General features: G+C 43.1%; 1 protein-coding gene across 1 annotated transcript in view; it reads left to right on the top strand.

Annotated features, from left to right (window-relative positions):
* Nucleotides 1-26483, top strand: part of SFMBT2 (Scm-like with four mbt domains 2) — a gene marked incomplete at its 5' end in the record, with an annotated part of 62471 nt that extends 35988 nt beyond the window's left edge. The window contains 10 exons of the mRNA XM_009706911.1: nucleotides 1834-1947; nucleotides 3251-3293; nucleotides 3835-3905; nucleotides 5096-5235; nucleotides 12025-12134; nucleotides 20030-20205; nucleotides 21767-21939; nucleotides 23731-23979; nucleotides 24136-24264; nucleotides 26346-26483. Coding sequence (XP_009705213.1) covers nucleotides 1834-1947; nucleotides 3251-3293; nucleotides 3835-3905; nucleotides 5096-5235; nucleotides 12025-12134; nucleotides 20030-20205; nucleotides 21767-21939; nucleotides 23731-23979; nucleotides 24136-24264; nucleotides 26346-26483 — 1343 coding nt within the window. The remainder of the gene's footprint in view (nucleotides 1-1833; nucleotides 1948-3250; nucleotides 3294-3834; nucleotides 3906-5095; nucleotides 5236-12024; nucleotides 12135-20029; nucleotides 20206-21766; nucleotides 21940-23730; nucleotides 23980-24135; nucleotides 24265-26345) is intronic.
* Nucleotides 26484-26695: the final 212 nt, after the last annotated feature.

The raw sequence follows: 26695 nt of genomic DNA, 5'->3' as shown, positions 1-26695 counted from the left end.
TTGTCATATCTATTGCTGTTTGCAAGCAGGCGGTCTGTTTATTGGGTTAAAACAGTTACAGTAATGAAAACTGTGGATTTTCCCAGATCTGGTGAAATTTCAGTGGGAACTTTGTTGATCTCTTACTCTGTTTAAGGCTTGATCCATAGCTTTCTCACTTTGTGCGTATCTTGCCACTGACTTCAGCAGTTCTCACATCAGTTCCTCAGCTGGATTTGTGGTGTTAGGCGAAAATGTTTTGCCCACTGGAGAGTGCAGCTTTCATCAGGTTCAAACTGAGCAGTGACCTCTTGATATTGCCTCATGGATGGAAATGATTTTGCAGGGAATGCCAGCTGCTGAGACCTCGCATTGAGGCTCAGCAGCTCATGTGAGCAGGTTGTGTTCTCTGTCATGTGCCATCTATCATCCCATCCTCTTCCCTTCCCCATACCCTGTTGAAATAGAGACTGTATTCTCAATGTATGATCCGTGAACATGATGCAGCGCTCAGAGGAATACCATGAAGACATCCATGAACGTACACAGACATCATGATTTCATTTTTTCAATTATTTCCTGCAGCAGTGTGAGCACGAGCACCTATTCTCCTGCTTCCTTTGGGTTTTCATACAACCACACGATCTCAAAGTGCAGCAAGTTTATTACTAGAGACAAGATTGATCCAAGTGCTGCATCTCAGCCTCGATGCCATTCCGATCACAAAGTTCAATTACTGTTTCAATTACACTGCAAGCCCTTGATGAACATTCATTAGTGGGAAGTTCCCCATAGTCATCTAACTGTGCACAGTCAAACGCTGCTGCATTAAGCAAAAGGCAAAGATGCTGTAACAGATGCAAAGGCGAGGATACTGCAGGGAAAGCTGCTGATCCTTTGGTCTCTTTTATTAGGAGATCATCTCATGCTGGAGCTATAGGTCCTAGCGTGGAAATGGCAGAGAGGGGTGAAGTTCCTGGCCAGGCTGTGCCAGCACAGACAGACTTGAATTGGAGTAATTAAATAGTGTCTTGACTCAGGACCCAGAGTTGTTTTCAAAAGAACTCAAAGCCAGTGGGAATATTTCCATTTGCTGCAGTGGGCTTTGAGTGTGACCCACATAAACCAAGACAGGAGAGTGTCTTCTAAAGGAGACATAATAACCAAACTGGAAGAGATCTGCTTTAAGCAGAGATTTTCAATGGGCTTTGGAGTCAGTATTATGCCAAAGAACTTGGTGCATCTGCCCCACTTGGGGTTTTTATACTGCCTATCCCTTGTTGGGTGATCAGGTCATATTGTAGTGAGGAGCCCTAGGAGAATTCATGGCACCTCTAAACAGAAAAGTGGCCATCTCCTACCCTTAAAAACAGTGACTTAAGGGCAGAACTACATGAAAAAGCTTCAGGGGGGCGTTGGGGCATAAATGCCTTTCACATTGGCTATTGTCCCATTACAGCCCATGTGCACTCTCTTACGAGTAAGAGCAAGCACCCAGCTGACCTTCTGCTAACTTGCTTGTGCAACTCTACAAAAAAACCAAGGGGGCAATCGGGCCGTCTTGTTGGTTAAAGTCATGCATCTTTAACCTTACTTTTGTCTGCTTCACTGTGCTCCCTTAGTGTGGTCTTAATGGGGGTTTTCTCTGAAATCACATTGAACTGTAAATGCAACAGCCTTATCATTGCTGTCTGTGAAAAATTGAAGATGAAATGATGCCTGATTTTGATGCAGGGAAGCAGATTTATTTTTACGTGTTCCATCATTTGCTTCCCTTGGTTCATGATGAATGCTCGAATGGTTCTGAGCTTGGTATTCCCATGTCTAAATTACATTATAAATTTGTGTTTATAGGTTTACAGATGCCCTCTCCAGAGTACATAGTTGATGTAGAATCTATGGACATTTTCCCCGTTGGCTGGTGTGAGGCGAATGCTTATAACCTAACTCCACCACACAAAGCTGTTTGTAAGTACATGAAAACCTCAAACAGCATAGGTATTACATCAATGAGTTTATCACAGAGTTTGTCTGATGTCTATAATACAATTTTTGAAACTACCAACCCAACTAGCAGACCAGTAACCAGGTTGTAAGTGTACTGTAATAAATAGTAATAAATCTAATTAGTGACCAGACTCTGCAGCACTGATAATAAGCAATTTGTACTTGTCTGTGTGATCAAACCTTCTAAAAATGGAATTATTTGCACGGAGAAAGGCTGTTACGTGGTTTGGGATTGCACAGTGTGGCTTGTGGGTTTGTGATGGGGTTGTTGGAGTGAAATGAGGTTTCATTGCACTGAGCCAAGTTCACTCGGGCAGCTGAGTGAATTAGGGATGCAGGTCCTCAAATTAGAAAAAAAAGCCGTAAAATATAGGGTGAAGTGGACATAAAGAGGCCATTCAGGTCCTCCTTCTCCAAAACAGGATCTGCTCAATCTAAATTGAGAAATGTTTGCTGTCCTCATGTGATGGAATTTCTGCCCCTTCCCAGGGTATCTATCCCATTATTTCACTGCCCTTACCAGCTCAGAGATTTCCCTAGTGCTTAATTTAACTCTCTCTCGGCCCAATTAAGCCGTTAGTGTTTTGTCCTGCCTCCAGTGTGTATTAAGACTGATTTCCTTCGTTTCGATTTGCATTTGAAGGCAGTTCATGAGTGCTCAGTGGCTTGGTGTTGTTCTCCTGTTCCTTGCAGAAACTATCCAACCCCGATCTCAAGCCACCAGATGAAAAATTAGCCTTGCTGTTTATAATAATTAACATCTGAAAGGCAAATTTTAAAATATGTCAGCCCTTTTGAAGAGTTAAATATGCTTAAGTTAAAAATCAGGCATCCAGGGCTTAATTTGGGAGAATACTGCTATGGCAACATTATACAGCCTTATCGCAATTTATAGCTAGGGATAAATTATGCTGGAGGTAATCATGCTTGTAAAATGTAATCTTACCCATATGTGTTTCTGTATGGAAAAATATTTGTGTTTTTATTTTAATTTTTTTTTTATACTGATCCCATAAAACACAATATTAGCATTCCAGAGGAAAGATTAAATGTATTATTACATCTTTAAAGTAGGTTTTAATGATGTAGTGACTTACTTAAAAAATACCAAGAAAAGATGGCGATAGTAATTAAGTACCATTTCATTGTGTTAGAAGTCATTTTATAGTCAGTGCATTTATACAGCTTTTTATGCATTATGGGTATACTTTATAGGACAGAAGGGTACAAAACTATTTTTTTCTTCCTTGCTTCATTTTTGCAGTGCGAAGGAAGAGAAGAATTGCAGTTGTGCAACCAGAAAAGCAGTAAGTTTTTATTATTTAAGGTGATACTTTTACAGGGATGCATCAAGTCTTCCAGGGGAGATAACACACAGAAGCTGAGTGGCTTTGCTAACTGCTGCCCAGATACTGCAGCAGAGTTGACAAGGGGATTTTTTAAATCTAAAATATTTCTAAGCATATTAGAAAGTCTTTGTAATAGACATTTTTTCCTGTTTGGGACTGCATAGCCAGTGTCTGATGGCCAGTGAGGGATGCTTATAGAAGATGGACATGTACCAGGAGGTCATTTCCCTATCTAGCCCCTGCAGTTTTTAGAGACTAGAATTTAAGGGATTTAAGTGTGAATATTTGCAGCCCAAAGGGCTAAAGCTCACAGACCAGACTATATTTTTGGAGGAGGGGTAGATCTGGCTCCTTCTTCTGCAATATGCAATGCTCCTTCTTCTGCAATATTCCTTGGTCCAGGCAGGTGCTGGTGTATCTCTTGGTCCAGCCTGAAGGCTGGGTCTGCCCCTTTGTCCTGTCTGACACTATTAAATACACCAAATTGCTGTTTTAACAGGTTACCATCCACAGTGCCTGTTGAGAAAATACCTCATGACCTCTGCCCGGTTCCTCAGCCAGACACAACAGGTGAGGCTGCTCGGCACCAGCAGGATCCATATTTAATGACCAGTTGCCTGTATGGAGGGGAATGAACCCAAAAAGGGAGCGAGTGTGTTATACATGTGGGGAGATGGAACCACATCCTCGGGGGTGTAAGGCGGTGTGGACCGACCAACAGTGTAAGGAGTCTCTGAAGTACAGCATGTGAGGGTCTGGTCCTCTATGTGTGAACGTTGCGTCTTCCTGGGCTTATCAGAATTCCCCTGCAACTTGCCCATTTCAGCTAACGATGTTAGGGACAGACTAATGAAGCCCTGGTGGAGATGGATGTGACTTTTTAAGTGGCATCAAGGAAATTGCTTACACCAGGACTGAATGGGTCCCTGTGTTAGCATGAAGACCGTGTGGAATGGTTGGTACTTCTGCTAAAGGCAAATTTTTCTCCCCTTTTGCAATGGCAGGAGGCTCTGAGAGTGCAATATTCATCCAGTTAATTGTGTAGACTCAGCAGGAGGTGCAGGATTTAACTCACTTTATTTCAGCAGACTGCAGGACGTGCATTGGCATCTGAGCCAACATCTCAGGGCCTTGTTGCAATCAAATGGGGAGAAACAGGCTCTTTTGGGGTATGATAACCAAAAAGTGGGTAACCACTTGGATGGCACATGAACTGCATCTAGAAGTACCCACTTCCCTCCATGGGCTATAAAGGAGCCCAGAGTAATTAGCCCAGACCAAAAAAAGTGCTCTCTAGACCCATGTTGGGACAGGGGAATGGCACTGCAGTCCTTGCTGGGTTGGAGAGTAGCTGGAGAGGGGTTTGTAGTGCTCTCCACCTGAATTTTCTCCCTGAGCCAATTCCGTATCTGTGAAAGACAGCTAATACATTCTCTTTCTGGCAAGTTGCAACTGAGTCGCTCGCATCCATCTGCGATGCCAGCTATGAAAGAGCTTCGGGTCACGTTATGAATGAAATCCTTTGCCGATTCTCCTGTCGGTAGAGTGTGCAGCCAAATCAGTTGCTATTAAAAGCACTTGCTTTTCCCATATTGGGTAGATTCGAGTAGCAGAGGCTTCTCTGCCTTCTATCTCAGGGAAGACTTTTGTGCCGCCTTCTCTCTTCTCCCCTCCTTCCCACATCTAGGAGGAAGAAGAAGGACCCTTGATTTATTTTACAAAAATGCTATACGCACGTCAATGCTACTTTCTCCTTGCAGGCACCATCAATGGGAGATACTGCTGCCCCCAGCTCTACATCAACCACCGCTGCTTCTCAGGTCCATATTTAAACAAAGGCAGAATAGCAGAGCTACCTCAGTCTGTCGGGCCTGGCAAGTGCGTGCTGGTCCTCAAAGAGGTATGGCTCAGCTATCTTTTGGGGGGGATTTCAGGGGAAAGCATGGGACATGGTTGCCAGGCCCAGAATTTGAAAAGAATGTATCTGAAATTGTCCTGGAGCTCTGTAGTGGTTTCCATAAGTCATTCCGGCAAGCTGGGAAGAGAGGGTAGGTATATGCATTGCAGGTTTTGATGGGAGGGGTGACATTTTTGAAACATGGGGAGTTCTGTTGGTTGGGAGCAAGTTTTGTCTAACTGCATGCAAGACAATTCATGTTCTGACCGGAGCCGACCCCAGGGAGGATCTCTGTGGTTGTTGCCATTGTCCTGTTTCTCAATCATCCACGATGCTGTTGGGCCAGCAGATTCAGTGTGGGTGACACCTTTGTATATGTGACCATGGTCTGATGGGGCCCAAACCATCAAGATCCAAAGTGAACAGGACAGAAAGCCAAGCAAGGGTGTGTGCGATGTGCTGAGTGGAAGCTGTGGTGTGCCCAGCTCTTGCTGAACGTGAATGGGTTAATACCACACAGCTGCACCATCTGTTCACTTCATCCTGACACAATCAGTGCTTGCTTTGGGCCAAATCCAGAGTGTAGAGCACTTGCTGTTGACCTCAGAGGAAAGCTACTTTATTTGAAAAAATGCCTAAGGATTTTCCACAAAGAATATGGTCCATATACAGATGAAAGGCAAGGTGACTGCAGGTGGCAGAGGACAGCAAGATGGTATCGTTCGATAAGCAGGGTGCCATTAGTGTCTTGGATACCATTTCAATTTGACTTGGATCTTCTAGAAATCCAGATCTTCCAGCTTTCAGGTCTGTACCTATATGAACCCCACTTGATGTGGATGCAGGGGCATATCTAAGGTTCCTCTATCCTTGGTGGAAAAGCATGGGAACTTATAAGTGTCCGTTTATCTGATGTATTTGCAAGACCTTTGATGCCCAGCTCAGGGTGTTTGCAGTTGTCTGAAATGAGATGAATCCCAGCCCTTAACAGAAACACCTGAAAGGTGAGATTCCTCCCGAATCACCCACCGCTTTTGAAAACACCTCCATACTGTACTGTAGAGTGGCTCCTGTGTCCCCATTCACTTTCTCGTCACCTGCGTGCACTGCTTTATACACAACAGCACTACTGGTTGTCTCACATGGTTGAAAGCTGAGCCAAGAAGAGAACCCAGTAATTGAGCTGCCTGTGCAGGTGGGACAGTTAGGTCTCAAAGCAGCAAGTCAAAAATAGCCCTCAGCAGAAAGCAGAATAAAGTGGTTGCAGAGCAAAAGTTGACAGCTGCCAAATTTGAAAACAAGTCCATAGCGGCTTGCTGATGGGGAGCATTAGCAATCTGCTGCGACTTGAAAAACAGGCAATGAAAGAGCAACGTGGGGTGAACATGAGGAATACACAGTTAATACTTACGTTAATGTTTCTTCCTCCTTTCCTCCTGGAGTTTGGATTTTGGAAACATAAGCAGTGCAAAGATTCTGCCAGGTCCTCACCAACTGCTGCATAGACTAAGACCAGCTTCTCCAAATGCCTCAAGAATGGGACCAATTACCGGCTGTGGAAACCAACCCGAGTTTCCTACAAAAAGCCTATTTTCTCTTGCTTTGCATCCTTACAGAATTGCCTGCTAAAGGAGCAAATAGTGTCAGTGAGACATGGGCATCTTGCTTTTGGAGATGTGAACAACTTCCCAAGAAGCAGGACAATGGCCCAGCATTGGTCAGTGTTGTTTTGCAGATAAATTCAAGGTCATTCTGGCCACAGGGACCGGGTCCAAATTCTGGAAAGGGTGAAGAGAAGACATTCGGGGTGTTGCTGTAGGGGAGATACACCTGGTTCCTGTGAGCTGCTGTCAAGATAAGAGAGGTATTAGCAGCTCAGAGAACCATGGGCGGGGGGGAGGATAGAGGTACTGAGCATGTGGAGGAGGCAAGAAGTGGCAAAGAAGACATCCCTGCATTGAGATGAAGATCTGTAGCAGCTGCCAGAGTACCCAAAAGGACTGCAGAGCCGAGTGGTGAGAACAGCATAGGAGGTATCTCCTCCAGCCCAAGACCACAGCCACAAGGCTTTGCACAGCTGAAGAGCTCAGAAGGGTCCCCATCCCTCTGAACCCAGTCTTGGTGCTGAGCTTGATGCCTTTGTCTCCCTTTACACCCACTGATGCTATGGCCCCAAGAATGCAAATGCATTATAATTATCTCTCACTATATAGGAAAATTGCAGGCTGTTGTAAATTATGCATCAGCATAACTTGTCTGGAGTAGATAAATTATACATGGGCTTTACTTTGGCATCACACAGGGGAGGGTAGGAAAGACTGCTCAAAACAACAGCTACGAAGGAAGCGTGGAATCAGTAGCAGGCTGGTGAGAGCTTTTTAAATCACCCTGGTCTCCAGCCATAACTCACTGCCTTTAGAGATGCTCTAGTTAAAAATCTGTGCCAGTCGCCAGCCAGTTCACAGTGGGCAGCAGTCTCCATGACGGAGATACTGCTGTGTTTGGTGCTCACGGAAACCCCAGACTAAAAACAGCTGAAGAACCAATTTCTGCCCCATTCCCTGGCCTGGGTTACCTAAAGCAAGAAGAGAGAGATGTCCTCTCCCCACTAGCATCAGGTGATGGGAGACCTTGCTCCTGGCTGGATGCTGAGGGAGTAGCTCCCCATCCTCTACCTTCCTCCACACTCAGCCATGAGGGTTGTATCAAAAAATGCAGCGCAACTATAGTTCATGATGCTCCTCAACCCTCTTTTCCCCCAAGGTCTTGTCCTTCCTTACCTCCATCAGCGATACAGTGAAGCAGCATCCTGGATCCAGCTCCAAAGAAACTGGTGCTGGTCACCTACACACTAATAGTGAGATAGCTATGGATCAGTACTGCTTGCTTCTGGATTAAACAAGATTAGGAGATACCCTTGTAGTGCAGAGTAGGAGAATCTCCATCCATTTGAGTAGTGTGGGTTATTCACACCTGAGGTGTCAGGAGAGAAGCAGCACAGACAGGTTTGCTTTTGTGCAGCACCTCTTTTCCAACAGAACAGGCATTTCTGCCAAGTTCTGAGTTGTTACTGCATTCCTCTGATTTCTGCCCAATTGCTTTGTCCTAGTGTTGGATTCAGAGGTGGTGAGCTCTGCAAGGAGGAAAGTGCTAAGGTGCTTTCCAGAATGGCAGCCTTTGAGCAAGATTTCCCAGGAAAATCTTGACAGCAATTGCAACTTATTTTATAGTATGATCAAAAATACTGATTTTAATTCTGTGTGTGTGTGTGTGTATCCTTGCATCTGTGCAAAGCCTTAGGTGAGTGACAAGTAACTGTTGTGCTATCTAGTGCCAAACTTATTTTTAAAGCCGAGCTGTTCATTATTCCTGATGCCAGCACAAGTTTCTGCTGCGACCAGTGGTTTATTGTGGTTTCCTTCATCCCAAGAGGCAAGTGAGGTTGTTTAACATCAGCTGCAAAGCTTGTCTTATTCCTGAAATACTTGTTTGGAAAAGAAGTTGAAACTTGGAACCAAATACAGTGGAGACATCAACCATTGCTATCCAACAACTGCATTTGGGCTGAAAAATAGTGACTGTATAGTAGCTAAGATACGTAATAAATGCTAACTTTAAGTTAAATTAAAATAAACACATTGTCAGCTTTAGATTTAGTTCTTGGATCAGAATATCTAAAAATACTTCTGAACAGTTCTTCCATCTATGCCAACAACTTACCATGGCAACATTGTAAAACAAAATGAGGTGTCTTTTTAAGACTTCAGATGATGTATAACCCACCATATCTTAGGGAAATATGCTGTAAAGATAGATTAGCCTCATTGCTTACTGCTTTTACTATCTTTAAGACACTTTGCTCTTTCTCTAAAGAGAAAATGGACTTAAAAGTAATGTGACTGTCCAACTGATGCAAACAGGAGAAATCAGCCAGCGTTTGTGAAGGAAAGCTATTGCACTCTGCAACTTGAATTTTTTGGAGCACAGCATGACTTCTTTGGGGAAATTTGCATAATTAAATCATGGTGCTCAGAAAATTAAGTAGCTTGTACTGAGCCTTAGGTGTATGACTGAGCCGAGCTGATAGCATTATCATTAGTGATCAGATATGGTGTTGGAATGGCAGAAACCTCTGTAGGCTGGAAAGACATAAACTGCGTTTCTGCAAGAGGGGTCACTAACATCCTCCTCAAGACTTCTCTGTGGACTTCAGCTCATCTGTAGTAGTTCCTCCAACTTAGGATCTGGACATATGTAATTTTGAAATGTCATGGACTGTCATAAGCATGTCAACACTTAAGTGCTACAACCTTGACTATGGCAAAAGGTCACTTTTAGATCCTTGATCATCTGATGAAAGAATTCCAAAGAACTCTTCTTTTTCCCCTTCTCTCTGTGTCCCGCAGACACGTCATTATTCCACATAAAATAAAATAACTGTTTACTGTCCTGCCCAAGGCTAGCCTGGGAGTTAGGGTCTCTCTTGTTAGGTAGGAATGTGGGCTCGTATCTCAGATAGAAGGGAAATAGAGTTTCTCCTCGTAAGGATGCTGATCATTGGGCTCTTAAAACGGGAGAAGAGGTGTGATGGTATTTTGAACTATACCGTGTCAGTGATACCTCCTGAGAAAGCTTTGTGCAGAGTTAGGACCATTAATGAAGAGGGGTGGAGAGATGGGAAATGTGTGAATACCAGAAAGCTATGATAGGAAGAAAGGTGCTGAACTGCTCAGCGGCATCAGGCATATCTGGACATGCTCAGAAAAGGGCCGTTGTGCACTTGAAAATCTGTGACATGGAAAACTTTATAGCTGTCAGGTGCTTATAAGGCTGGGTAGAGGCTTGTGGTGGTGCTGTGTGATCATACTGTCTGATGTAACTCCAACCTACTTGACTCTGAAAGTCCAAAATTCAGCAGTATCAAAATAGAACCTCATAGATGCATAGCAGCAAAGGCTGGTGTTGCCTAATCCATCCCTCTGCTCTAAGGCACCGCTGGCTGCACCCAAACCATTCCTGACGGAGAAGGCTGAAAATAAACTTCCAAAATGTCAGACTAATCGCACTCCAGCCAAAGGGAATTTAGTGAATCAGATCAAAATTTGATCAGTCTGATATGGGTGAAGTAACTTTCCATCTCCAGAGAAAGTTAGAAACTGGAAAGTTGGAAACTGGCCTAGGTTTCTTCACTGTTTTTGCTTTAATCACAGTTAATTTTTCCACAAGAAACAGTATTCTTGTTTCTCTCTAGTGTTTAATAGGGTGTAATATGAAGTGATAATGTTGCTAGAAGGTAACAGTATTAAAGTGGTGATCGACTTCTGCTGTAGGGTAAAATGCCAAACCCAGTGGCTTATTTGAGCTACAAGAAGAGTAAAAGCCAGAGGTTTTAAAACCCATTTTTTTTCCCCTTAAAGGGAAATGATTGTTCTTACAAAACACTCTTTTTTTAAACTGAGTTTAGAAGTTTACAGAGTCCTGCTGATGACAAGCCAGCTTTGAGAAAAGTCCTGGTATTGTGGGTGTCTTTGCAGGGCTGGAGTTGGTTAGGTGTCTGGGATAATGCCCAGATATGGCCACACTGTTATTTGCAGGGTTTTCTTATGAGGCATTGCTTTAAGTGTCTCTAATAGCACTTTTTTGAAGAGTGACTCAAATAATGTTTCCAAGGGCCCAGTGATAAGTCAAATTTTGCTTCTAGTAAATAACCTAGCCAAGCAACTCAAACCACTGGCATTTTACATGGTACTAAACAGCGTTAAATGAAGTCCTTGCCTGAAAATGATTAATGCTACAGGGTTTTCAAAATGCTAGCAAATCCTCAGGTTACTACATTTAAAAAAAAAAAACAACAAACCAAACCCAGGAAAAAAACCCCAACCATAAAGAAATTGCTCGCTGCAACATGACCTAGTCAGTTTTTAATTTCTGATGAACCACGTTCATGGGTGCTGGGGAAACTTAACGCTCATCATACTGAAATCATTTGCAGGCCCCCAGAGAATTAAGAACAGGCGTTAGGTAAAGAGCTAAATTATATCAAAACCAATCCAGACTCACTGTGGGGTCATTCGTGTGCATACAATGCGGAGTATTCAAACACATGGTCTGGTGCTATTGAGAGATTTGTTTTTCTTGTATTTATCTCCTTAGGCCAAGTGTAAACTATTAAAGCTTGGATTCCCTGAGCCAATAGTAGGAATCATTTTTATTCTCAGAGACTTTGGATTAAATGGATTGGCACATGTGTTTTGTTGTACAGAGTGGACACACACTGGGTTTCAGGCACACCTCCTGCAAACTCCTTTTGTGTAGACTTCATTAATATTCTGTTAATATAGTCAAGGCACGCAGCACTCAGACACTTAAGCATATTGCTGACCTCAAGTATGTGAATTTCCCGTTTAGTGTTCAGTGTGTAGTGGTACATATGACTTTGTACCTAGTTCAGCCATCAGAAGTATTTTCTTTTTTTATTAAATTGAGGCAGTATGGATGCAGTCAATGGAATCCGCTTTGAGTGAGAGGGTCGGTCTCAAAGAAAAATTACTAATTAACAGGAGATTTGGGGGCTTAGCTAGCAGCATTTAATGCAGTCACCCTGTCAGATTAATGTGTTGTCTACACTATGCTTGGCACATTGATCCAATCTGAGACCTCTTCTCATTGCATCTAGCACTTACTCTGTGCAACCTTGAACATAAATTGGCACCTGTAAGGTACTCCTGCCTGTACAGCACCTGGGATCATATTCAGTGTGCTCAAGGACTGCTTGGTTTTGTCTCTTGATAGGTTCTCAGCATGGTGATCAATGCAGCTTACAAGCCAGGGAGTGTTTTACGAGAACTGCAGCTAGTGGAGGACCCTCAGTGGAATTTCCAAGAGGAAACACTTAAAGCAAAGTAAGTCTTCGATGTGCGCTCTTTTATTTGGGAGACTTAAAAAATGGAACTGAAGAGAACAAAAGACTTTTTTTCTATTGTGAGAATTTTACTTTTCTAATTATTCTTTTGCTTCGTTGAACTGCTTGATTCATTCTATAGCAACTTAACAAGTGAAATATTCACCTGAATGGTTCACTTCTGTTGTCTTTCTCCTAGTAGCCATCCAGATTTTGATGAAAAATGCCATGTTTATTCAGTGAAGTCCTCAGTTTTATGATAAACTGTTCCTATACGCTTAGCTATTATTGAATTAAGTCAACTCTTGGCTTTCTAAATGTAGTATTACTGCTTTTAATATAGAGCCTATCACTCTAATGCAGAAGAACCTGGTGAGAATGAATGGCACAAAAAAAAGTGCAAACAAAATAGCAGGGACACATTTTTAAGCAGGAGATCAATTAGGACAAAATACTAACAGATACGAGATTCAGGTCAAGATTTGAGGCCTTTCTAGAATATATGCTTCAATTCTTATCTAAACAACACTTAAGAAAACTGTGTATGTAGAAAATATTCAATTTCCCCTTCCAACTTTAAAATTTACCCATTAATGTCTTCTTTATGTAATGAGCACCACACTTAGGGTGTATTTCAACAACCTTTGTCTTTCTGAAAGAGCAGAGTCTCACCTAAGCTCTCTCCAGAGTCCCTCCAAAGAGCAGTTCTTCTCACTTCAAGATGGATGTCAGCAAGTAGTTCTTTGAAGACAGTTGTCTGCATTGACTAGCTTGGTCGTCTTGACTTTTTGAGTACTGATGTTAAATGCAGTGAATCTCACCCTTTGTACTGAACTCTGTTACTCCTTTTCAAATAAAAGCGATTTTCTCTTGGTTATTTGAAATGATTGGCTGTCAAATACGGCACTATTGATTGCTATTGTATGTGATCTTTGGCCATGCAGATATTGCAGAAAGTTCATGTGTGCTCTGATTGAGGGAGACAATTCAGAACCTTTTATTCTGCGTACCTGGAAACTACTTTTCTAAAGGAGTACTGCAAATAGAAATGAAAAGCTGCTAGAAAGTCCTGGTTTTAATTTGCTTCTGTCACCTTTGTGGAAAGTCATGTTTTTGTGTTTGTCAATTGAAATTTTGTGAATGGAAATCTAAAAGTCATCCTTGCGCATGCAGATTTTCATTAAAAACAAGTCATCATCCATGACCTGGTTTTCATTGATTCCAGGCTCCCACACCTTGTACTAGCAAACATCAGATAATGCAGTCCTACAGGTACTTAGCAGTTGTGAAATTAAGTTGTAATGCCCCATCCTTAATATCATATCCTGCAAAGAATTGAGCTTATGGGCAGTTTTCCTGTTAGCAGTATCTGAAATAGGACTTGGTTGGGATTTCTGATTTGAGTGTGGGGATCTGCCTTGCTCAAAAGCAGCAGTATCTAGTTCTTAAGGCTGCTGCAGTCCTTATTTCTAATGGGAGACACCCTGGAAAACGTTTAACTGACCTTCAAGTGCAGGGATATCTTGTCCTTGATAGTCAACTATGTCTACAGCCCAATCCACTGCGACCCCAGGCAGGCTGCTGACTCCAGGTGTGCTTACACCAGGAAGACCGACTCAGTGATGAGTATGTGGGCCGCTACAGATTGTCACTCATCCATATCACATCAACCACTTACGCCCCCTCACTGTTACCTGATGTGCTAATCATACTGTAATGAGCACCTCTGTCTCTGTTACTTTCCCCGATGACGCTTCTTCCCATGTGTTGCTGCGTCTGTTTCCTCCTCCCATCTATTTGGCAGGGCAGCCAGGCTACTGGGATATACCTTATATCTGCATAGCCTGTCAGATAAAAGTATACCACAGCTTTCCAGCAAGGAGGTCTTGTATTTTATGTTGGCCAGCCAGTCACAGGTTGTCTATGTGTTCCTGTATGATGGCTACCTCAGGAGGCAGCAACCTGAGCTCTTCAGTGAGTCGAGAAGCATCTTTCAACTTTATCAATCCACAGAATGGATCATTACAGGGTCAGAGCTGGGACAGCAAGTTTTGGAGTGACTTCTGGCTATGGCAATGTATTCTCATTCAGTGTGGCATTGTCCTCTGGCTCCTGAGGAGGCAAAGCTCATGGGGATGGACAGCACCTTGTTGCTGTAGCTATCTGGCTGGAGCTCCATTCACAGAATAGTGATCATATCAGCTTGCCTGTGGGTAGTTTGATTGCTTTTAAGAGTGGGTGAAGTGCCCTAAGACCGACTGGTTACCCTAGGACTTCCTTCATTTTTCATTCCTGAGTTTGCTTGAGTTGTTTTATCAGGAACCATACCAGGGTTTTAATTGGATTTGGATGTGCGGAGGCAGAAAAGAAAACACGCTCATGAAGTCAGATACCTTGGGATGCGCAAGCAGCACATGACGTGTTACATCAGGTATGACAGTCAGTTGTGCTCCAGAATCTTAAACAGAGACCCATAACGAGCAAATGCCTGTCTATACCGACTTCCAGCTACACCAGCTCCCAGTGGTGTCTTGCTGCTAATGATGACAGCTCTACAGCCAGCTGGAGCGTCTGTGCTGTAATGTGACATGTCGTGTCACCGCCTTCCTTCTGATGTAAACTGACAGCTCCTTGGATCTTGACAATGTGGTTGGTTGTTTGTGGCGACGGCTGCAGTAAGGTAGAGCAAAGAGGAGGGAGGAGGATGGTAAAGAGAAGAGTGTTTTTCCCACTGGCCCAAATGCCAAATCATGCACTCTCAGGAATGCATTATCTCAGTCCTCGGGCAACCTGCATTTAGTTTACTCTGCTGTCATGAGTGACCAGCGCAGAATCAATTACACTAGCCTTGTAAAGAAGATAAACAATTTAGATTGTCCGAAGACATGTGTCTGCAATGCGTGATGGCAGTCACTTCCCATCAGCGCTGCTGGCTCTCTGTGGAAATAGTCAAACCTGATTTATTGGTGATGATGAGTTAGAAATGTCAGGCCTGATCCTCTGAATTCCCATGGGGGCCAGCCAAAGCTGTAGGTGTTCAACCCTTATAGTTTTGATGCTTTAAGTTCAGTGCCTACATCTAGATTTGGCTTCTCAGTTTTATGTAAAATGCTTGAGGGACTTTATGCTTTTTAAGGGTTTTCATTTTTTAAGGGCTGTAAGTGGGGCTGTTTGAACTTACCGTTTTTGCAAGACTTTGGACATAAACAGTACCAGTGTGTGCAGAGAGTTATCTCCTGGGTCTTGTATGAAACCCAGTTCATCAAAATAAGATGAATATTCCTAGATGCCTTCATTAAATGAAATTTTGAGAGCTGCCCAAATCCAGTAGCTGAACTCCAGGAATATTTACCCCCATCACAGATATCATTGCTTATTTGTGAGGCTGCATTTCAAAGGAAGTCTTTTCACTGTGGATGCTTTAGAAGACTGCCTTTCACTTGTGATGGATGGTGCTGAGGTGTTCAAAGTCTTCTTTGCCTCAGCCTTTGCTAGCAAGGGTTGCTCTCAGGTCTCCCAGGTCCCTGTTACTGTTTGAGGGATTGAAGTGTTACCCACAGCAAATGGAAGAGAAGCTAGAGACCCTGTAAGCAAACTAGAGGTGTACAAGTGCATGGAACCAAATGGGATTCAGTGAGCTCTACTTGAGAGAACTGACCAATGTCATTGCAAGGCCACTCGTTGTCATGTTTGAAAGTTGATGATGGTCAGGGAAATTTACTGATGTCTGGAAAAAGACAAACATCACACCCCTCCTCAAGAAGGGCAGGAAGGAGAATCCAGGTAACTACAGGCTGTCAGCCTAACTTTCCTGGGGAGGTTATTAGGCAAATCCTGCTGGAAGCCATTTCCAAGAACATGCAGCACCAATAGATGACTGGCAAGAACCAGCATGGATTTACGAAGGGCTAGTTGTGCCTGATGTGATGAGATAACTGGTTTGGTGGTTGAGGGAAAAGCAGTGGAAGTTATTTATATTGATTTTAGCAAGGCTTTTGACACAGTCTCCCGTAGTGTCCTTGTGGCCAAGCTGTGAAGATGTGGGTTGAATGTATGCATGACGAGTGGAAGATTGACTGGAAACTGAACCCAAAGGGTTGCAGTCAATGATATGAAGCCTGAGTGGCAGCCAGTTATTAACAGTGCTCCACAAAGGTCAGTACAAAGCTACAGCTCATATGATCTGGTTCATCTTCCACCTTCCACATCAGCTCTGCCACGTACTTCTTGAGGCACTGCAAGGGTGAATTAGAGTGACCATGTGGCCTTCTGTACCAAATACTGGAGATAGAAGCCATTAGTGGAATAGCCTTTCCAGAATCAGGAGGAGACTAAACGAGACATGCCCTTACCACAAGAACAATTCCAGGGCCCTTTCTGAATTCTGTTTTCAAGAGTGCAAAATGTCACTGGGTGATTAAATAGCTTTGAAGGAAGATAACTTCTCATATTTGGCAGACTTTAAGCCACTAAGACAAATTGGAAATTTCTTGCAAAAAGCTAGGAGTTTTTGGTCTCCCAAAAGGAAATTGAGACACTTAGCCACTGAGTTATTCAAACTAGTCTCAAGAATTGCCAGAACTGTGGGCCATATCCTTATGATGAGACTTTTGAAAATGAAGGTAGTTTCAGTGTTCTTGCTGTCAGCACAAGACTTTTCGTGTCATCACACAGTGGTCCCTAACTGGAGCTCCTAGAAGACACTTTGTTCTCATGAACCTCTGATCTAATTTATCACCAAAGGAAGCTTCAACAGAAGAATGATATTGCCAGCGAGGTGCTATTAGCTTAATATTGTTGCTCACGGGTCAGCAAAGATCCCGAGTATGTTTTTTCGTGAAAATAGTTTCAGACATAAGGGTTTCTCCAGTTTTGGGGATTTGAGGGCAGAGAAAGGGAGAGAGGAAAGGAAGATTTCTTTGTCTTTAGCTGAAAAATATTTTTTAAAAGAACAGTGATTTATAACAAAACTGAAAATATTATACTTGACATGACTGTTTTCCAAGTCTCCAGTGCTGCCATGCTGTGCATGCAGGTTACTTACTGCTTACAGATGGTTGGGAAGATACAAGTCCTAGTATGAAAACGTTAATAGGAGTATCAGTAGTTGATAATTTTTTGCGCGATACTGATGGAAAAGGGTTTTCTGATTGTATCCAAAAGACATCTTTCCACATGGCTGTCCTAGAACAGCTCAGATTTCATTTGGTGGTGTTTGTGTTAAAACTCTTTAGTGTGTGAGGAATATGGAAAATATTAGTAGAACCTGGTTTATAGTTGAAAGAGGTGCTGCCAAGGCCAAAAGCATGTAAAAAAATATTACTGTGGCCAGTGCTAACACCTTGGGTTATTGAGACTGACTGCTGCAGTCATGTTGATCTTCATTTTGCCATTCGTTCTGTTAATTACTATGTGTGTTGCATTCAAACCAGGCTGTGAAATCAGTCAGTTGTTAATTTTCCTAGTTTCATCTTTTTCTTTCGCTAGGCACTTTAATACAATGGGTGCTTTCTGGGCAGCCAAACACAATAGGAAGCACACAGTTAGAAAAAGTCAGCCATCCTTGAATAATACCCATCAGGCAGCTTTCTTAGCTTATAAGAAAGAAGATCAAGAGACGATTTGATTACATTGCTTTTGCAGGGAAACAAAACCAGATGCAGTCTTTTCATCCTAGCAGTGAAAGTCAGAACAAGGACAAATAAATGTAAGTTAAATCCAGACACATCCAGACATAAAATGAAGCATAGGCTCGTGAGATATAGGTACAGGTGCTCCCACTGCCAGGATTCTTCCAGGGTGGGGACCTTCGAGGGGAGGCTGGTGCTTTTCTGGAAGTGATGCTTTAGTCCAACCAAAGTTGTTGGGGTTCAGGTGAAGGTAGTGCAATGAAATTCTGCAGCCTGTCACAGGAGTCAGAGTTATGACCTAATGATCTAGGCTGTCGTTAAACTTAATGACTCCTGGAGAAGTAATAGGGGCAGGAATATTTTCAAACAGACTGAAAAGAAATATAAAACATTTATAAGTAGATATATTTAAATGCCTGTGGATTTTGTTCTTTTGATATTAGGTATTGCCAAAGCCTCTTTAGCCAGCCTGCCTGTGCAGCTGTTTCATAGGGAAGCTGGGATAACAGTGCTCTGTATCTGGAAGGAACCATTTTTCCATTTTACATGGTCTGTCCAGGTCTATCGGGTGCCTGAAGAGTTGGCTAATTAACTCATTCATTCATTCATTCATAAGGATGAATGAATCCAGGATTGTCATCACGACCTGGGGTCCTTGGTTGGGCAGCAGATGGGGTATCAGAGCCTGGTGCCTTGCAGAAATGCTCGTTTAGGTTCTGGAAGAGTTTTGTGTTGAGGTCATATTTTGGATCAAATCTTTTGCAACATAAAGATGGTTGGACTGGGCTGGTCTCAGACCCAAGTTTCATTTGGGTATCCCTCTATAACACTTTGTGTACCACAGTTTCAGACCCTGTTTCCAGAAAGAACTTTTGGGAGGGAGAGCAGCAAAAGGTGGTCTCTTAATTGCTTTGCGCAACTCAGTAAGACCTTCAGAGAGAGGGAGTTGGGTCCAGGCACATGCTGTGTATTTTAACTCTCCGGCTATGTCTCCTTTGTTTCACCTTTTCCTCCTCTTCCTCTTCCATATCTGACTATCAGCAGCTGATTCCCTGCTAGGGAAGTGTGGGTCTTAATGCACACACAAATGCTTTGTCTCGTTTTCTTGACGACTGTATCTTTGTCTTTCATTGCCTCCCATCCAGTAATCTTTCTTTCACTGTCTCTCCCTCTTTTTATTTTGTGTGTGTTACTTTTCACTCCTCTAAGCACTTTTATAATGCCTTAGCACCAGGCACTCGCATGATTGTCTCTTGTGTTGCATTCCTCAGGATGTGCAAGAGATGTTTTAAAAACCTTATCTCACTGTTTACAATAGCTTGGTGCTGCTGTTTAATAAATTATGGGGATAATTGGTTTTTCAGAGTTCACATCTACAATGTATTACAGCAGGGATGTAACTGTATCTTTCTTAGCCATTTATCGCTCAGAAACACTTCATATAAAACACTGAAATAAATGTTTTAGTAGCACATGGGTAACAAATTTAAGACAAACCTTTCATTGCATCTGCTCTAAGCGTTCCCTGTAGGAATCACTGTTTTTAGGGTCTGTTCTTGCAGCCCTGTTAAATGACTCAAAAGACTCCTGATTAGTTCTTCGGGTCTTGTACTGCCCGCAGCTCATAGTGGTGAAGTCATCTGGTCCATGCATGGCAGACAATCCAGTTTCACCCAGATACAACCACAGTTGGCACAACAAAACTGTGGGGTTCTGGTGAGCTGGAACGTGATGTGAGAGCTCCCTCAAGAAAGATGGCAATGGAGAAGACCAAAAGTGTATTGCGGGCTTATAGAGACAATCTCTAGTGCAGCCCACATACAGGGTGGTGTCCAGAAAGCTCTGCAAGGCGTATAAGCTTCTCGACGCAGTTCAATATATGAGGAGAGACTACATCCTTCTCCCCAAAACTTTGCATCATTTCGTGGTATGGGCATGCTGTCCTGTGTAATATCTTCACCAAACCTACTGTGATTTTTTTATCTCTTGCCTTATCTACAGTTATATCCAGTCTGCACATGCATTCCTTCCCAAATCATGTCCACACCTCTGATTCCAGTATCATTTCACCCTGCCTTTCCTTCCTCAAGTCCATCTGACATGAAGCCACTAAAACAAGTAGACCTATTCTACCTGTCTTCCCAAGAGAGACACTCTCCCAAAAGTCAATTGGGAAGGTATCTCCCTAACAGAAGAGGGTCTGGTCTGTAGGATCGAAGGACATCACTTGATTGGTGACATGAGATCTTGTTGTACTCTTTTCTAGGTACAGAGGGAAGACGTACAGGGCGACTGTTAAGATTGTGCGGACATCGGATCAGGTAGCGGATTTCTGCAGAAGAGTCTGTGCAAAGTTGGAGTGCTGCCCCAACTTGTTCAGTCCTGTTCTGGTGGCCGAAGTCTGCCCAGAGAACTGCTCCATTCATACTAAAACCAAGTACAGTGAGTATTGGCCAAAATGCTTCTTGTTGCTAGCTGGGAGTCAGAGCAGTGGGAGACTCTACATGAGCTAGTGATGAAGAACAGGAGTTGTGTAATACGTTAATATTGAGTAGGATTTATCTCATCTAAGAGCAGTTATTTAATCATGACCAGGCCACCATAGGCTACCTTAGTATTCTGTACTGAGAAATCTCCAGAAAACTGTCCATCTCACTCCATTCTAATATATCTGTTTGAAAGTCATTGCTTTTTGGAAGTCTTGACTTTTCTTCATACGTAAAGTTAATATAAGGAGCACATAAAAGGAACCTGCAGTGGCCAGCTGAGACTTAAACTGCCACATCTGAGACAACTTCATTAGGTGAGATGAATCCTGTCCTACAAAGTGAAGTGTTTCCAACGTACGCAATGGCATGGGCCAGTATCACCGTGCCGAGGTGCTGGAAGGAGTTTGGTAGCACTGACTCTCTCTGTCCAGGGTGTTTAATATTTAAAGATGTTTCTACCTATTCAGGAAGGCTGAAGTTAGGCATATGTTCAACACTTTTTGTTGTCAATGTTACTGTTGTTATTGGCTCTTAAACAGGTCAGGGAGTGGAAGTGAGTGCTGTCCTTCTTCCACAAAGGCTGCAAGAAGCCCATATAATTGATTTAAAATAATGAGTTTCTGTTTGGTGCCAGAGTAGAAGGAGAAATGGGCTCAGGGAGAGATTCAGATCACTGAATATGGGTTTCTGTACACCTGAGTCTACACCTGAGCTAGACTCCTAGCTCCCACTGGAGAGCTGGAGGAGTACAGCTAAGAGAGTGCCAGCTGAGATTGTCTCATCTCAAAGTTGACGGTTGTATGTGGCTGGATGAATCATTCCTCAAAACTCCATCAATGTGATGAAAAGCTCAGTTCAGTTACGAATTTTGACACAGATGCCAAGTGACATTTTAATTGTCCCAGGGTACATTGTCTGGTGAAGGGCAGAGTATCTGTCAGCCGCAGCAGAGGCTGCAGAGCAGGTCAAAAGGTATCTAACACAAGCCCCTAACGTAAGGTCAGAGAACTCTCACATCCGTAATTGCAACTTGGGCCACAAAATAGTCAAAGGTAATAAAAACCCGTTCCTTCATGCATTGAACAAACATACATAACTGAGGATAGCTGGATCTCTCCACTCTCTGATGAAAACATTAGCAACTGAAAGAGTATCTGAGATGGTTAACTCATGCAGAAAGGCACTGAATGAAATCTGAAACATGCTAGCCTCTCTCCCTCCAAATCACTGCTCAGCTTAGTGGAAGCTTTTCCTAAGTACATGTTGTAGGGTTAAATTCTGAACTCTTCACTCATCACCAATAAATGTGTGTACATAAGAGCTGTAACATTCTACACTAGTCCAAGATGACATCTTCTATTTACACTGGACATTTTTTCCAAATCAATGTATTTTAAAGTTTCTTGTAAAAGTGCACCTAGAGTGCTATACTGAATCAGTAGCAAGAAGCAAGCCAAAGTTTCCTTCTCTTGGTGGTTAAATTTTTTAATGAGTATTTTGCTTCATTTCTCCAGCTTATTATTATGGGAAGAGGAAAAAAATCATTAAGCCACCAATTGGGGAAAATAACAACATGAAAAGTGGACATGTCAAGCCAACCAGGCGCAGAAAAAGGCGGAAATCTATCTTTGTGCAGAAGAAAAGGAGGTCGTCAGCTGTCGATTTGAATGCTGCTGGCTCTGCAGAGGTGTGTGTTGCACTGGGATAAATCAGCAAAAGCCCCTCAGTGCTTTTTTGTCCCCCCATCTGCATCTTCCTTTTGAGGGACTTCTCAGCAAACCTCAACACTTCCATTTCCTATTTTGAATCCCTCCTTGCTACTCTATTCTTCTAAGGTGGACTGGTTTTATTGGCACACTTTGGGGACTTTTACCCTTGTCCATTCAAGAGTTAACAAATAGAATTTTTACTCCCACCTTCATAATGCTCACTAGCTAACATGCTGTCTAATATTATCTTTCTGTTTTCTTTTGCTTCCTTACAAGCCTTTAGGCAAACAGATGAGCCTGTTAGATGCTTTGCACAGCATCTAGCAGAGTGAAGGAGGTCTGTGATCCGTATCTAAGATCTCCAAGTATTGTAATAAATAATAATAACTCATGGGCCATTGCGGTTTCAAGGGCTTTTATTTTTTCATTAACCATTTGTAATATTTTTGGTTCACAACATCAAGCAATAGAAGGTCTAGAAGCTTTAGAATACAAGCAAATGGTTTGTGTCCCAAATATATGGTATTTGAGGCCTCAGTCTTTCCAGTATGCTGTGTGATATGACAGGATCCCAGCTTCAGCGATGGTTCATGTCCAAATATGACCTGGAGCAAACTTACTTCTGTGTGGACCATTCCCAGGTGGTTTTCCCATGATAGTAATGACAAAGTTTATATGTGGTTTCCCTTCCTCAGCTGAGTGCCAGTGATTGCTGCTTTGTACAATGTGAAATAAAACTGATTTACTTAAATTCCCTCTGCCTCAGCTGGAGTGAGATATTTTAGTCAGCTTTCAGTTGATTGCTTGCATCTTCATGACTTGGTCTTCATTTAGGTGTAGTTCTGCTTCATTTCCTTAGATTATATCTGCTTCAAAGGAATTTAAACTCATGTTAAGCCTAAATCAACCATTAGCCAAGTTTTTCAACCTTTTAGCTGATATAACTAACTTTGTCTAAAATTGCTCTTTCACTTAAGACCTGAGCATATAGCGTGGATACGTGCTCACACTTTGATCAGAGCTAAGCTGTCTAAGCCATTTGGGCAACTTATTTATAAATAAAGGTCAAAATACACGGTTTCCATCAGTTGGTGTATGCTTCCAAGCTCTGTGTGACAGAAATAACAAGAATCTGGTATAATACCCTTTAAATGGATATTTGTGCTTCACATTCAGCAGTTAGGTGTTGGACTGAAAGCAGGGAAATCTGGGTAAAATCCTCTGTCCTGGGTTTTACAGAAATGCAAGCTAAGAAATGAAGTGCAAGTATGCGCTTGTACATCTAGATATTTTTTAAAGGCACCAAAATTTCCTTCCTTTCGATACTACTGACACCCATGACAATTCGAAGCAAGGTGAAGGTTTAAATTCAAGCCTATTTCTAATTTTCTTTCGTCTTGAGCAGCTTGAGTTTCATTTTGTCCTTTTAGTATTTTCCGTTTCCCCTTCTCATGCACATCTGCAGTGCCACAAGGTTTGAGATACCAGCCCAACAGAGGACCATTTCATGTCAGATGAGTTACTGCTATTGACCTTTTGTTAGAAACAGAAAAAGGATTTGTCCATCATGTAGTTTTTTCTTGTACATTTTGTAACAAATCTAAATTGAGGGCTAATCTACTTATCACTGCAGTGAAAATGAGATAATTTGGTTAAAATAAATGTTACCCTGGACCAGCACGGGCATGCAGTTTGACCCAGTGCCTTTCAATTTGCTGCTGTATTAATCTCTGAGCCGGGATGCTGTTTCTCTGATGGTCCTTCTGCAGGAGAGTGAAGATGATGAGCCGGACGCGATGGAGGATGAAACGGGAAGCGAGGAAACCAGCTCAGAGCTCCGGGATGACCAGACAGATACCTCCTCCGCCGAGGTCCCCTCCACCAGGCCCCGGCGAGCAGTCACCTTGCGGAGCAGCACCGAGTTGGACAGACCTCCTCCCACTGAGAGAGCCCGGCGGAGCCGGAGACCACAGCCCCACTCCTACGGCGAGGCAGAGAAGTGCACGCAAGTCAAGGAAGTAAGTATGTGCATAGACTTTCACTCCCAGTTAATAGCCGTATTCTTCCTAAATGAACCTTCAGTGCCAAGCCTTCCTCATCTGAGGAGGGCATCCCTGTCCTGGTTCTCCAGACAAGGTAGTTTTCTTTATAAGAGATTTTGGGTTTTTTTGTAGGAAATTAAGCAAGAAGAGGAAGAGAAGCTCATCCTGGACAGTAATCCGTTGGAGTGGACTGTGACTGATGTCGTGAGGTTTATTAAACTGACTGACTGTGCACCCCTTGCCAAAATATTTCAGGAGCAGGTAGAAGTCTTCATGTAACTCATCTCTTTGTGTCTGTGGTGCCAATTCACATCACAAAAAAAGAGCAGCACATACCACCTTGCTGGCTGGGCCTGGGGCTTTGACAAAGAGATTATGACCAGACTTTAGATCCCTTTAGGCCAAGCTATAGCACAAATTTTGACCAGGCATGGAAACCCTTAGAAAGGTGAGTCAGAGCCTTACCAGATCCTCAGAGAGACGAGAATCCCTATAGCCTGAGTCCTTGTGAAAAGCAGGAGGTTTAGACCTTTCTTATTCATGCCAAGGTCCACAGCACCATCCTGGTGTCACATAGGTAGGCATTTCGGTGTAAAAGTGGATAGTGGTTGTCTGATACATAGCAAGCTGTCTCTCCTGGCCACATGAGTTTAACTGTGTTTTAAAATATTGGCCTTAGAAGCAGAAAACTGCTGCTTGAACCCAAAACTGACTGCCTGAATTTTGTCACTAACACCTAGATGCTTCGAGTATGTAGATACCTACTTCCCATCTACATCCCTCTGAAGATCTAGCAGTCAGGCCCTTGAGTGACCTAATTTTAGGAGATGCCAAGCATCTCCCTGTTAAGCAGATAGGTTTGCAGGAGCAGAAGCCAATGCTCTGCATCATAAGTCAGCATGAACGTGTAAAATTTGTATAGAAACAGCCATTCCTTGGCTAATGAGTTACAGCCACTGCTGAAAGTAAAGGGCAGCTCTAAGAAATCATACTTAGAAAGAAGTGAGTGTGGTTAATTAGGCCATAGCCGATGGCAGTCAGTGGTATGGCCAACTGCACATTGAACTCTCTCTGTTTCTTCACCATGAATAACTCTGTACCCAAGAATAGCTGCTTTGACTGGGAGTAGTTGAAGTGTGAGTCTGGAGCAAGACTGGAGCAAGATGCTGTAGTCGCTGTGTTGCAGCGTGCTCCAACCATTTGTTAATCAACCTGGAATAACGCCAGGGCTTGAAAGCCAACCCTGTCTCTCCTTTGCCAAAGAGTTTTATGGGGACTTTAATCAAACACAGATGACTGGAGGTTTTCCTTGTGATTTGCAAGGAAGCTCTGGTGCAATGGGCCGTGCCATCAAGCTTCAGTGGAGGAAGGACCTAATCCATGGACAGTCCTGATCAAAGCAGTGCTTAAGGTGTGCAAATCCTCCTTGTGTTTAGTGCTACCTAATCAGGGCTGTCCTGGGGAGTTTATGTTGCCTGTGAGTTACAATGCTTTTTCTGCACTTAGACTCTGATCCTCCCTGAGGGGTAAAAAGCAGTTTTGTAGCCTGCTTGTCTGCTTCTCTGTCTATTAAAGAATAAAGAGGACTTGAGCTCTTGATTAAGAAGAGGATGATAAAGCCAACAGAAATCCCTAGTAAGATGGCTTTTGTCTGGGATGCTAGTTCATAGAGTTTGGTGTATAGCTATGCCTGAGGGAAGGATGTGACCTCCAGAGGTCCCTTCCAATCTGCACCGTTCTGTGATTCTGGGACGTGAGAGATTGCAAGGGCTCTGGGTTGTCCAGCCCCCTCTGTCTTGGTTGTTCAGCAGCTGAAGTAGAACAAGGCAGATCCTGGGTGGACCAGGGGACATGGCATGGAGCAAGGCGAACATAAACCTGTGCTGAGCAAGTCATGGGCTAAAAGAGGTGAGGGAAGGGTCTGATTTGGCAGTGGGACGAGCATTGATTTCTCCATTCAGCTCCTCCTGTGTCTCCTGCTGTGCTCTCTGCAGCCTCTCCCTTGTTTCAGTTCCTCAGTCATAAAATGGGACTAATCAGATCTCCATGGACCCTGCAGAGTTTCTTTGGAAGGTGATCCTGCATTTCTGCAGCTGGGAGGCTTTTCCCAAACTGGGGGCAAGGTGGGAACTATGGAGACACACTAGACAACTTCTGAAAAAGCATGAGGTATCCCAGAGAAAGGAGATGGGCAGCATCAAAGTGGGAGAAAAGGGCAGAGGACAAAACTGCCTTTAATTTTGGGAGAAAAACTTCCCTTCTTGCTTCTCCAGACCTGGTTATGCTTTCTGCCCTCCAGAGTCCCAAAACAAAACCATTTTTCCTGTCTTTTTCTTCCCCAGGACATTGATGGCCAAGCCCTTCTGTTGCTGACACTGCCCACGGTGCAGGCATGCCTGGAGCTGAAGTGTCCAGCCATCAAACTGTGTCACCAGATTGAGCGAGTAAAAGTTGCTTTCTATGCACAGTACGCCAACTGACTGCACTTCTCCATTGCTTTCTGTTCTCCTTCTTGCTCCTTCTCTTTTTTAACATTTCAACTTGTTGAAAGGTTTTTATGTTGCCTGTCCCTTTTCTCTTTCAAGAACACGTGGAATTGGAAGCACTGGGGATTAATCTGTAGGGAAGAAAACCCAGAACAGAAAACTAGCAACAAATTGAACTAATTTTTCTGTACTTGTAAAGCACACCA

The sequence above is a fragment of the Cariama cristata genome, unplaced genomic scaffold (assembly GCF_000690535.1).
Source record: "Cariama cristata isolate BGI_N322 unplaced genomic scaffold, ASM69053v1 scaffold4129, whole genome shotgun sequence".
Taxonomy (NCBI): domain Eukaryota; kingdom Metazoa; phylum Chordata; class Aves; order Cariamiformes; family Cariamidae; genus Cariama; species Cariama cristata.
This window is presented reverse-complemented; position numbering and strand designations above follow the sequence as displayed.